At 40.2% G+C, this 13,691-nt stretch overlaps 1 protein-coding gene across 1 annotated transcript in view; it reads right to left on the reverse strand.

Annotated features, from left to right (window-relative positions):
• LOC141102651 (uncharacterized) overlaps positions 1 to 13,691 on the reverse strand; it is an 85,902-nt gene that overhangs the window by 49,595 nt on the left and 22,616 nt on the right. The window contains exons 8-9 of the mRNA XM_073591558.1: positions 11,544 to 11,805; positions 8,154 to 8,308 (exon numbers count right to left, since the gene is read on the reverse strand). Of these exons, the coding sequence (XP_073447659.1) occupies positions 8,154 to 8,308; positions 11,544 to 11,805 (417 nt within the window). The remainder of the gene's footprint in view (positions 1 to 8,153; positions 8,309 to 11,543; positions 11,806 to 13,691) is intronic.

The raw sequence follows: 13,691 nt of genomic DNA on the forward strand, positions 1-13,691 counted from the left end.
CTAAGCATCATGTCTGTATTCAGGCGCGCTGCATAACTAGCCAAGGAGAGGAGGTGAGCACTGCGGGGGGGGGGGGACAGAGGACCGGAGGGAGGCAGCGGTCCACTGTCACTGAAATCGGCCCACTGAGCCATCGGCCCACCGGGAAACTCCCTTTAGTCCCAATGGCCAGTACATGCCTGGTGAAGAGCAAATAGTTACTCCTAACTGGACACTGAAAGCTCAAATGAACCAAGACCAGACCCTAAAAGTGATATTAAAGCTTCAGCATAAACAAAAAACATGAAATACTTACTTGCTCTGTAATGGTTTTGCACAGAGCAGCCCCGATCCTCCTCTTCCCAGGTCCCTGGCCAGCGTTCCTGGTTCCTCCCCCTTGATAAGTGCCCGCTCTATGTGCCCATGACACATAGAGCTGTGGCTCGACCCTGCCCCTGCTCTCTCCTCATTGACTCACAGAGAGACCCAGGACAGCCGAGGCTCCCGTGAACATCACTGGATGGAGAGGGGGCTCAGGTGAGCATTGGGGGGGGGGGCTGTGAGAGACACAGCACACAGAAGGTTTTTTACCTTCATGCATAGAATGCATGAAGGTAAAAAACCTTCAGCCTTTATACCCACTTTAATCTCGACCTTACTGGTAACCCGAATGCTCTAAACTGGAACCTGACTTCTAGACCTCAAAGGAACCTAAACCAGACCCCTAACCTCAACCTCACTGGTAACCCTAACAATCCAAACTGTAGCCTAACTTCTAAACCTTATATTAAGCTAGACCAAATCCGTAGCCTCAACCATACTGGTAGCACTGGAGCTCTAAACTGTAATCCAACTTCTAAAACTCACATTAACCTAGACCAGACCCTTAACTTAAACCTTACCAATAACTCCAGTGTCCTAAACTGTAACCTAACTTCTATACCAACAAATAAACCTAGAGCAGACCTGTAACCTCAACCTTACCAGTAACCCTAACACTGTAAACAGGAATCTAACTTCTAAACCTCTGATTAACCTAGACCAGTCTCTTAACCTAAACCTTACTGGTGGCTCTAACGCTCTAAACTGTAGCCTAACTTCTAAACCCCAAGGGAACCTAGATCAGACCCTTAACCTCAACCTTACCGAAAACCCTAACACTCTAAACTCTGGCCTAACTTCTATACCTCAAATAAACCTAACCTTAAACTCAACCCCAGCGGTAATCATTACATTCCAAACCCTTACATTCTAAACCTTGTATTAACTTAGACCAGACGCTTAACCTCAACCATACTGGTAGCACTAAAGTTCTGAACTGCAACTTACCTTCTAAACCTCAAAGGAACCTAGATCGGACCCTTAACCTCAACCTTTCCAGTAATCCTAACACTCCAAACTGTAGTCTAACTTCTAAACCTTGTATTATCCTAGACCATGACCCTTAAACTCAACTTTACCAGTAACCCTAACGCTCTAAACTGTAACCTAACTTCTATACCAACAAATAAATCTAGAGCCGACCCGTAACCTCAACCCTACCAGTGACCCTTACACTGTAAACTGGAATCTAACTTCTAAACCTCAGATTAACCTAGACCAGCCCCTTAACCTAAACCTTACTGGTGGCCCTAATGCTATAAACTGTAACCTAACTTCTAAACCCTAAGGGAACCTAGATCAGCCCCTTAACCTCAACCTTACTGGTAACCCTAATGCTCTAAAGTCTGGCCTAACTTCTATACCTCAAATGAAACTAAACCAGACCCTTCACCTCAACCTTAATGATAACCCTTATGCCGTGTACACACGGTCGGACTTGCCAATGGGATAACCTCTGTCTGCATTTCCGCCGGAAAAATTTAGAACATGTTCTCTATCTAAGTCCGTCGGAAATGCCGACAGAAAAAGTCTGATGGGGGGCATACACATGGTCGGATATCCGACCAAAAGCTCCCATCGGACATTTTCTGTTGGAAATTCCGACCGTGTGTATGGGGTATTACATTCTAAACCTTGTATTAACCTAGACCAGACCCTTAACCTCAACCACACTGGTAGCACTAGTGTTCTGAACTGCAACCTACCTTCTAAACCTCAAAGGAACCTAGATCGGACCCTTAACCTCAACCTTGCCGATAATCCTAACACGCCAAACTGTAGTCTAACTTCTAAACCTTGTATTATTCTAAACCAGACCATTAACCTCAACCTTACCGGTAACCCTAACCCTCTAAACTGTAACCTAACTTCTAAACCTCAGATTAACCTATACCAGACTCTTAAGCTCAACCTTAAAGGTATCCCTAATGCTCTAAACTGTAACCTAATTTCTAACCTCAAATGAACCTAGATCAGGCCCTTAACCTCAACCTTACCAGTAATCCCAACACTGTAAACTGGAACCTAACTTCTATACCTCAAATAACCCAGACCAGACTCTAAACCTCAACCGCACTGGGAGCTCTAATGCACTAAACTGTGATCTAAATTTCTAAACCTCAAATGAACCTAGACCAGATTCTGAACCTCATCCTTAAAAGCAACCCTAATGCTCTAAACTGTAACTTTTCACAAAAAATATTTTGTTCCAAAAACTGTATACAATTGATACATACAATGACATTTTTCAGCATAATAATTTACTTTTTTTTATTGCACTTCATTTATAATTTTCTTCATATATACTGACAAGCCAAGATGGCCAGCCAAAGCGACAACAATAAACTATAACACCTCCAGGGGTTCTTACAGCAGTCATTGTGGGTAAAATCTTCTTTGACCCCCAAATACCTGCTATAAGGATATAACATTCTTAGTTACTTCTCACAATGCCCACAGAATACTATTTAACAGCCCAGCTGATAACTAGCAGTATGCACCTGTGCACGCCATTAGTTCTGTGACCACGCTGTCAATGATTACTGCAGGTCTTATTGTGGCCATATACACTTTGATTAATGCTTGATTTATTTTCCAAATTGAATTCTTTCAATAGGAATAGTCAATCTATAACTAATCGCTGATTCCATCAATATGCCACATACAGAGAAGTGGATGTAAATAATTGACACAATCCTCTTTCCCAAAGACTAAGGTAAAGCTTTCGGAATCGACACTGCCGACAATCTTTTTTGTGAAATTAAATGATTAAGGAAGAGACAAGTTGACCTTGAGCTACACGGCCAGACGCTTTCTGAGTACTACAGAACAAAAAAGATACCACCTGGATTCCTCATTAAAAATTAGCCCACAATTGGCCGCCATAAACGTGAGTTCGGTGAACGTTGGTGCAAAGTAGCCACTGAGAACTCGCTTTACTTTATGCTGATTGTCATTGAAGAGGTTAAAGTCCAATTATGTCAAGTCAACAGAGAGCTAAGCACACTGGAACTATCGATCCAGGACAAAGACAAACAACCTGATACATTGCAAAATCTCGACAGTGAGATGTCAACATATACAGCAAGACAAAAACAAGGCAAGCGTGACAAGTTCAAATTGTTCAACCAGGACTACCAGGAGGGTTTCAGTCACCCAAGGCGTAGACTCTACACATGGCCCCCCAGAAAACCATTTAGAAATGATCGTTTTGCAACATCAGATAGCGATCATCCCACAGAGAATCCATCAACCGACAGCGACTCCAGAAAAAGGGGTCCCCAATCCCCATTTTCCAGTTTCAAGAGAAGACGACGATCCAGGAGGGGCATCAAGAGGCCGCGGCACCCTGCCGACATGCAGCTCCCGCCAGGGCGTGAGGTGTGCCCAGTAATTAACCTTTCATCTAGATCTATGGTGAATGGTGAGTTACGACTTTATCAAAGGGCCTTTCCTTTTGCCCTACTGCTAGATTTCAGAACTTTGACTTTGAGGTTGATATGTTTAAATTTGAAAGAACGCTCAAAATTAAACAATATTTCCATACAGTACCCAAAACAATTTCCACAAGATCAGTGACACCATTTAAACTTAAAAGCAAATTTTTTCCACCGGGACATTTCCACTCTATTGATAGCTTTATACGAACAATTAAACATGATGTGCGTAACAATGTTTTCAATAAAACAAACACCAACCTAAGCCCGGATGAGTTTATTGCACTAAGGACACTTAAAGAAGACAAAAGTATCATCATTAAACTTGCCGATAAAGGTGGTGCTATAGTGGTCATGGACTACGTTGACTACAAGGAGGGTATGACTGCCATGCTGTCAGACACAACAAGTTATGTTGTACTTAAACAGAACCCTGTACCAAGTATTAGAAATGCATTAAACTCCTTGATTAACCTTGGGAGACTGAACAGCTGGTTATCTGACATAACTGCCGAATTTTTATGCAATAAACACCCTTGCTGTCCAGTCATTTATGGCCTACCAAAAATCCACAAAGGTATGAACCCTTTGAAATTTAGACCCATTGTGTCTGGCACAGGGTCGATCACCCAAGCTCTGGCCCAGCTCCTTGACCATCTCCTACAACCTTTGGTAAAAAAGTTACCAGCCTATATTAGGGATACAAATGATTTCTTGAGAAACTTAGTGCATTCACAGACTTCGGTGAAGGATGGAAACCTGCAACTATGAATATAGGATCCCTGTACACATGCATACCCAATGATGCTGGATTGCAGGACGTTAGACATTTGCTGACTGACATGGAATCAACACCAATACCCAAAGAGTTTCTTATCGAACGTCTCGATTTTGTTCTTACAAACAACTATTTTACATTCGAGGGCACCAAGTATGCACAGATCCGAGGTACAGCCATGGGGAGCTCAGCAGCCCCATCTTTTGCCAATCTCTTTGTAAGCCTACTTGGGGAACGTTATATCTATCCCTTTGATGCCTTTACCAACCACATCAAATGTTGGTTTAGGTACATCAATGACATTTTCCTTATCTGGACTGACAAGGATGCTCAGTTCTTTGACTTTGTGGATTTTCTGAACAGTATCTTTACAGGGTTTTTCTATATATTTTTTCTACTTTTTTCTTTTTCTATTTTTATTTTCGTGTTCATTTTTGTTTTATTTAATTTAATTTAATTTATTTTATTTTGTATTTATTTATTTTTATCCTTATTTATTTCTTAATACCGTTATGGATATCTCTTTTCTTTTCTTCTCCTCTCTACATCTTCTTCCTTTTCTTGACCTGTTTTACTAACCCATATTTATTCATATCTCTCTTTTGTTTTCTAATACTCCTTGGTCCCAAACTTTTTTTTTCCTTTCATGTCTCTCTCTCTCTTTCTTTTGTCTTTTTTTCACTTCCTGTGCTCCTTTCCTTGTTCTACTGCTGCTTTGAGGGCTGTGTTTCTCTCCAATCACTCACGTTCCTCACATTCACTTCTCTTCCCCACTTCCCTTTGATTGAACGCAATCTACCTTGATGGGCGGGGTCCGCCGACGTCATCCGTTTCTGTGACATCGGCGGCCCCAGCACTGCAGCATCCCTTGTTTCTTGGTTACCGCTTACTGTTTACTGTTGTAATCCAAGCCGATCTGCAAGCATCGATCCCCACACTGGCGCTGATCTGTGTCTGGATCGTGCACTATATATAGAATGGGCGGGATTTGCCGACGTTACACGTTTCCATGACGTCGGCGGCCCGAGCACTGCATCATCCCCTCGTTGCTCGGTTACCACCAGCACATCGCGCATGCGTGGCCAGCGATTGCTGCTGTGATCCATCCTGCAACTATTGATCCCTGCACTGGTGCTGATCTATATCCAGATCATGTGCTGTATACCGATGCTCCCTAGCAACAGGTCCGTTCTCACGGTGACTAAGGATCCACATCATCAAGTCCATCATGACATTACACAGGTAGTGATAGTATGTTATTTGGCAACCCCCTCTTCTCATACGTTTTTTCTTAAATCTGTGATATTGTGCTCATTTTTTTTGAGTCTTTTGGTGGGATTTGTGATGTCATACCTGTCTAGGGTTGGGAGGAGTTTTGATTTTCTTTTTTTTCTGATTGGTTGATGGTTATTTAAATTCTTTTCATTGTTACCCCACATTTATTACATGCCTGACGAAGGCGTGACTCTGAAACGTTGTACTCTTCTTGTGTTGTGATCATGCAATAAACTATCCGTTTGGACACTACTTTTTTGTCGATTCATGGTGTGCTGGCAAATATCTACGATGTAAATAATTGATCGCTTCTTTGTTTCCATCGTGTAATCTCATAAACTGATCCGATTAAAATACAAAAGAAAATATCCCAGTCCTTCCAATTGATGCAAAACAATCAATAATAGTATGAACAACTCAGTTTGATTGAATCCGAATCAATCTAAATCAATCGGAAGGGAAGTTATGGTTATTGGATTTCTTGCGGATTCAATCATTTTGATTGAGTTGCACATTGATCTGAATTAAAAAAAAAATAAAAAAATCAAAGTTTGTGGAATCACCATTTTATCAACTGGGAACTATTCCTGGTGATTGCCGGAAGTCTGCTTGCATAGACGAGAGAATAATTTTAAATTAAATAAATAGTATCCCTGGGATTCCAAATTCCATTGGATTTTCAACTAGGCAGAAAGAATAATGCCGCGTACACACGGTCGGATTCTCCGACAGAAAATGTTAGATGTGAGCTTGTTGTCAGAAATTCCGACCGTGTGTAGGCTCCATCGGACATTTTCCGTCACACAATATTTGAGGGCTGGTTCTCAAATTTTCCGACAACAAAATCCGTTGTCGTAAATTCCAATCGTGTGTACACAATTCCGATGCACAAAGTTCCACGCATGCTCGGAATCAAGCAGAAGATCCGCACTGGCTATTGAACTTCATTTTTCTCGGCTCGTCGTATGCGTTGTATGTCACTGTGTTCTTGACGTTCGGAATTTTCTACAAGATTTGTGTGACTGTGTGTAGGCAAGACAAGTTTGAGCCAACATCCGACGGAAAAAATCCATGGATTTTGTTGTCGGAAAATCCTATCGTGAGTACAGGGCATTCAAGTAACCTAGATTAAGCAGAAGGGAAGTTATGGTTATTGGATTGCTTGTGGAATCAATCATTTTGATTGAATTGCACATTGATCCGATTAAAAAAAAAAAAAAAAATCAAAGTTTGTGGAATCATCATTTTATCAACTGGGAACTACTCCTGGTGATTACAGGAAGTCTGCTTGCATAGACGAGAGAATAATTAAAAAAAAAATTACAAAAATAATAAATAGTATCCCTGGGATTCCAAATTCCAGATTTTCAACTAGGCAGAAAGAATTATGCCCCGTACACACGGTCGGAATTACCAACAGAAAAAGTTGGGAGCTTCTGGTCGGATATTCCGACCGTGTGTGTGCCCCATCGGACTTTGTCGGAATTTCCGACAGACTAAGATATAGAACATGTTCTAAATTTTTCCGTCGGAAGTGCAGACGGAGGTTATTCTGTTGGCAAGTCTGACGGTGTGTACGCGGCCTCAGAGTAACCTAGATTAAGCCATTTAATTAATTGAGTCTGATCATTAATATTTTTTTTTTATAGATATTTAATGTGTATAGTTAAATAATATTTTAGGTATTCATTTTTAGTAATTTTATTTTTTAGTTAATTAATATCTTTAGTATTAAGTTATAGGTCTATTTATTCAATTTTTTTATATATTTTTTTTAATTCTTTATTTTATTACATTTTTAAATATTACAAAAAAAGAAATTCTGATATATCCAAAAACTAATAGATAAATGATATATTGTCCAGAAACAAAGGAAATAGCGAGTATAAATGATTTCTAAAATGCTCAATATTCACTTATTATGCCATTTTCCTTTCCATTATGATTTAAATTAAATTTAAAATTAGCATTCCTTATATTTAATGACATAAAGTTATCGACCCATGAAAAGAAAAATGAAACAATTTTATACACCCTCAAGATTTTGAATAGAACCAGGTCATCCCAAAAAAAGGAAAAACAAAAAGGGAATGTTTTTAGACTTCTATTTATTTATTAGGAATGTAATTGATCACTTTGTTTATTTTATTTGTGTACTTATTTATTTTTTTTAATACTCAAACTCAAATGCATTTCCCCTATTTTAATACATTTGTCGGCATAAAAATAAAATAAGTCCACAAAATATCACAAAGAACAAAATAACATTTTGTGCTGAGAAGTATTCGGAAATCTCTCCTTACCTGACTGATTTTTGGGCCGTCCAAACACCTGGACTTCACACAAGGTCAGAGATACGTTCTTCCCCCGTATTGCAATGGTGACAAACTGGCCCTCCATTCCATGGCAGGCAAAGGAGTAGGTTTCTCCGAGACCGATTGATGAAACAATGCCACATCTGTAAGAAATATGGAACTCAAAGTGTATAGTTTATATTGATGTTAGTATCCCTCTCTCTATTTATCCAGTTGACCATTTTCTATTACCAATACAGAAAGGGAAGGGAAAATCCAAACTTTTAGAGTTATCACCATATTAGGAGGTTGGGGTAAATCTTCCAATGGGGGCACTAATTTCACAACCGCGAAAAAAAAAGGAATCCCCCCTCAATTGCTGTTGTGTAAACATGGTCTGAACACCCCCCTGTTCGGTTTGCAGCCAAACAGGGGAAAAGTTCTAACCTGAACGGCAAACCCCATTGAAGTCTATGGGAGCCGAACAGGAAAAATCAAAAGTGCCCATTTTGAAAACTTCTATGCAAGTAATTGGCCATAAAAGTGGTATGAGGGTCTGGGTACTGCCCTGGGGGACATGTATCAATGCAAAACATTTTTTTTAAAATGATAGTTTTTTTTCAGGAGCAGCAATTTTAATTATAAAAATGCAACAATAAAAATGAAAAAAATTGATTTAACCAGTTCCCGACTGGCGCACGCCGATGTACATCGGCAGAATGGCACGGCTGGGCAAATGGGCGTACCTGTACGTCCATTTAAATTTGCCGCCGTACCATCGCGTGCGCACCGCCAGCCGGGCCCTCCCTGAGTCGCGTTGCGGGTCCCGCAGACTCGATCGCCGCAGAGATACCCGCGATCGCCTCACGGAGAGGAAGAATGGGGAGATGCTAATGTAAACAAGCATCTACCCGTTCTGCCTAGTGACAGTGTCACTGATCTCTGCTCCCTGTGATCGGGAGCAGAGATCAGTGATGTTTTACATGTAGCCACGCCCCCCACAGTTAGAATCACTCCCCAGGACATACTTAACCCCTACACTGCCCCCTAGTGGCTAACCCCTTCACTGCTAGTGTCATTTACACAGGAATCAGTGCATTTGTATAGCACCGATTGCTGTATAAATGACAATGGTCCCAAAAATGTGTCAAACGTGTCCGATCTGTCCACCATAATGTTGCAGTCACGATGAAAATCGCTGATCGCTGCCATTACTAGTAAAAAAAAAAAATATTAATAAAAATGCCATAAAACTATCCCCTATTTTGTAGAGGCTATAACTTTTGCGCAAACCGATAAACGCTTATTGCGATTTTTTTTTGCCAAAAATATGTAGAAGAATACGTATCGGCCTAGACTGAGGGAAAAAATGATTTTTTTAATATATTTTTGGGGGATATTTATTATAGCAAAGTGTAAAAAATAATGCGTTTTTTCAAAATTGTTACTCTTTTTTTGTTTATAGCGCAAAAAATGAAAACCACAGAGGTGATCAAATACCACCAAAAGAAAGCTCTATTTGTGGGAAAAAAGGACGCCAATTTTGTTTGGGAGCCACATTGCACAACCGCGCAATTGTCAGTTAAAGCGACGCAGTGCCGAATCACAAAAAGTGCTCTGGTCTTTGGCCAGCAAAATGGTCCGGGGCTTAAGTGGTTAAATATAGTGCCTGAGGGGTCCCCTTAATCTGCCTGTAAAATGGTGCATCTGTAGCATGTATAGAACCTGCTGCAGCAAAACTGCCATTTTTAAAGAAAAAAAAACAAGCCAAATCCAATTTAAAATGACTCGTGATTACAATTGCCTGCCCCGGCTATTGAAAAAAAAAAAAAAACAGCGTGGGGGTCCCCCCAGTCCATACCAGGCCCTTCAGAAATAAATACAAATTCCATAAATATTTCCCATAGTTTGTAGACACTATAACTTTTGCGCAAACCAATCTTATTGGAATTTTGTTTTTTACCAAAAAACATGTAGCAGAATACACATTGGCCTAAATTTATGAAGAAATTAGATTTTTTACATTTTTTTATTGGATATATTTTATAGCAGAAAGAAAAAAAATGTTTTTTTTTTCCAAAAACTGTTGGGCTTTTTTGTTTATAGCGAAAAAAAAACAAAAAACGCAGAGGTGATCAAATACCAACAAAAGAAAGTTCTATTTGTGGGGAAAAAAGGCATACATTTTATTTGGGTACAACGTCGCATGGCCGTGCAATTTTCAGTTAAAGTAACACAGTTTGCAGAGTTCGCGCTCAGCATCCAAACTTCTTTGAGGTTTGGTGAATAGGGTTGCCACCTGTCCGGGATTCACCCGGACAGTCCGGGTTTTCAATCATGTGTCCGGGTTGCAGACCCAAACACATTATTCAGGCCAGGCTGTGGCTCCCCAAGTAACCAAGATAGCCACACACAAATCTGTTCCTGTCCGGGGTCTGCAGGTGGCTGTCTGGGGGGCAGGTTTGGCATCACTGGGGGGTAGGGCGATAATGTCAACATGAGCAATTTGGCCGCACCCAGTGTTTGCTGTGGCACGCTATGCGCACCACGTTACTACTCTCCTTGGAGCACCCAAAGGTTTCCCAGGTTGCTAAAGTGTTCGGGTTTGGTTTGAGGAAAAATGTGGCAACCCTATCAGTGAACCCCTCTTGAACCGCACCCACGGCAGTTTAGCTCATCACTACTAGATATTCTCCCTTGCTGGATTGCTGTACAAGTTGTTTTTTCAGTTTATGTCTTATGCCGCGTACACACGAGCGGACTTTTCGACCGGACTGGTCCGACGGAACGAATCTGGCAGACAATCTGACCGTGTGTGGGCTCCATTGGACCTGCTGCGGACTCTTTCGTGTGAAAATCTGACGGACTTTAGATTTGGAACATGTTTCAAATTTGTCCGACGGACTCGAGTCCGGTCAGGAAATCCGCTCGTCTGTATGCTAGTCCGACGGACCAAAACCGACGCTAGGGCAGCTATTGGCTACTGGCTATCAACTTCCTTATTTTAGTCCAGTCGCCGGTCATCACATACGAATCCGTAGGACTTTGGTGTGATCCAATGTTCATTCAAAAGTACATTGGAAGTCCGTCAAAAGTCATTCGAAAGTCCGTCGGAAAGACTGTCGGACCTTTGTTGCCGAAAAGTCCACCTGTGTGTACAGGGCATTATTGCTCAATGTATGATGTAATGCTAGTTATCTCCAGCAAAGATGGACATGTTATGAAATCCTCCTAATTATTGATGAATGTTTTCCTTTCCTGGGTAGAGTGTGTGCTGCAGACAGATATTGTCTGGAACAAAAGTTCTGAACAGTTTTCACCGCAAAGAGATCAACGGATTTCGCAACACTTGCAGAGGTCGCCCTATTTATAGCCAAAATAATGAAATTGTCGACGTACCTGGGGTTCTCCTTCCAGTCTTTGAGGTTTCCTATCCGAATTTCAGCTCCGCTCAGGCCCTCGGCACAACATTCTCTCCTGTTCGTAATGGCCACAGAGAAGATAGCGTGGTTTGATCCTAGATCTAGACTCCACCAGGGCCCATATTCCACTTCAGTTGAAGCACATCGAGAAGAGAGCTGGCCATCGGTTGCATATCTGGAAGCTGCTCCCTCTTTAGTGCTGGACTGAGATGTTTTTCCTTTGGGAGCCACATTGTACGCTAAAAAAGTGTATTTCATGTGTTATCTTCATGATGTAATATCTTAGTAATGAGGTGCATTAAAAACCACAAGTTTTGAAACCTCTCCCTTCTGCTCAGATTTCAGTTACAGTGCACACCTGGTCTAATCAAGAAAGCGTTGATGTAGACTGCTGGACATTCTGCCAGTGCCTGATCAACAAGTTGCCCTGTCTGCTGATGCCCTGGGTTCTGATTTATATCTGTGCATGCCCTGGATTATTCCAGCAAAATGTTTGGACTCTATACTTGGCTTGTCTCCTCTTCTCCTCATCATTAGCCTGTTATCCCTGTTATAGATTGTTTATTTGTCTGATAATGTGACTCTGCTGGATCAGGTTTTTCTGTGATGGATCTGACCATCAGACTGCTAACTTTACTATTGTCTGCTGTAAAATCACATGTGTAGTTGAGGAGAGATGTTCACAATGAAAAACAATTGTTTTGTTTCGATTTGTTATTTATACAAATTTGTTTAGATAAATTCGTTTAATTAGCTTTCGGAATGCATTTCGTTAATTCAAATTCGAATCGATTTGAATTTTCCGTATTCGGTCCAGTGGAACTAAATTCGACCGAATTCAGAAGATTCAAATCAATTCAAATTCAAATTCCATTTCAAATCCAATTTATTCTTTTCAAAATTAGAATTTTGGAAGATGGTTATATTCTTTCTATTCCATTCTATTCTATTCTATTCTATTGAAGCTTGGAGAATAGGTTAGGTGACCCTATAATTTCCAGCCCCTCATCCCTATTCATTGAATGGTAGCAACAACAGGGTGCCAAGAACAAAGAAAAGTACACACACATATATATATATATATATATATATATATATATATATATATATATATATATATATAATAGAAATTGTATTACATGCATATGCAAGAACAAAAAGTAGGGTTCAATAAAAACATTAGCAGAGCATAATGTAAGTCATGTTACTGGTTACTGATATCCATATATATAGTAGATGGTCAATACTTGATGTCATCTCCCAACGTGTTTCGCCAACATTGGCTTCCTCAGGGGATTTTTATAAAGGAGGGCAGGGGCGACCATTGTCATTTTGTGCTGCGCAGCATGAGTGGTCTATTTGTGACAGTATCACACTGTATGACTGCAGTCTCATGCTGGTGCCCCCTGCATTAATCTTTATGTATAGCAGAGTCTACCTGGTCCCCATACATCCCCTGGTATTACAAAGAGCCTCCTAGTTCTGTGGATATTCCTGGTGTTTCCCTCTGAAGCTCCTTTGAGCTGTATGGAAACTGGTGGTCCATATAAAATCCCCTGAGGAAGCCAATGTTGGCTAAACATGTTGGGAGATGACATCAAGTGTTGACCACCTAATAAATATGGATATCAGTAACCAGTAACATGATCTACATTATGTTCTGCTCATGTTTTTATTGAACCCTACTTTTTGTTCTCATATGTAATAAAATTTCAATTTTTTATATATATTTATGTATTATTTTTTTGTTCTTGGCACTGTAATAATTTTCCTATTCTATTAATTTATTTTCTATTCTATTTTATTCTGTTCTGTTGTTTTATTTTCTATTTTGTTCTGTTTTACTTTATTCTTTTCTATTCTATTCCTTTATTTTCCATTCTATTTTATTATCTTTGGAAATTCAAATTCAAATTTCGTCTGAAATTTTGTTTCATTATTTCAGATTCGTTATTGTAATTTGGAAATTCAGATACATCTGAATTTCCGAATAATGAAAAACGTGTATGAATTTTGATTTGGAATGAAACAAACTGCACATGTCTGTAGTTGAGTCCTTTCTAAAGTGCTCCATTGAATAAACCAGGTAGTCCCTCTTGTTGCCCGGCTCTTCATTGAAAGACAC

The sequence above is a fragment of the Aquarana catesbeiana genome, linkage group LG07 (genome assembly GCF_042186555.1).
Source record: "Aquarana catesbeiana isolate 2022-GZ linkage group LG07, ASM4218655v1, whole genome shotgun sequence".
NCBI classification, from domain to species: Eukaryota; Metazoa; Chordata; class Amphibia; order Anura; family Ranidae; genus Aquarana; species Aquarana catesbeiana.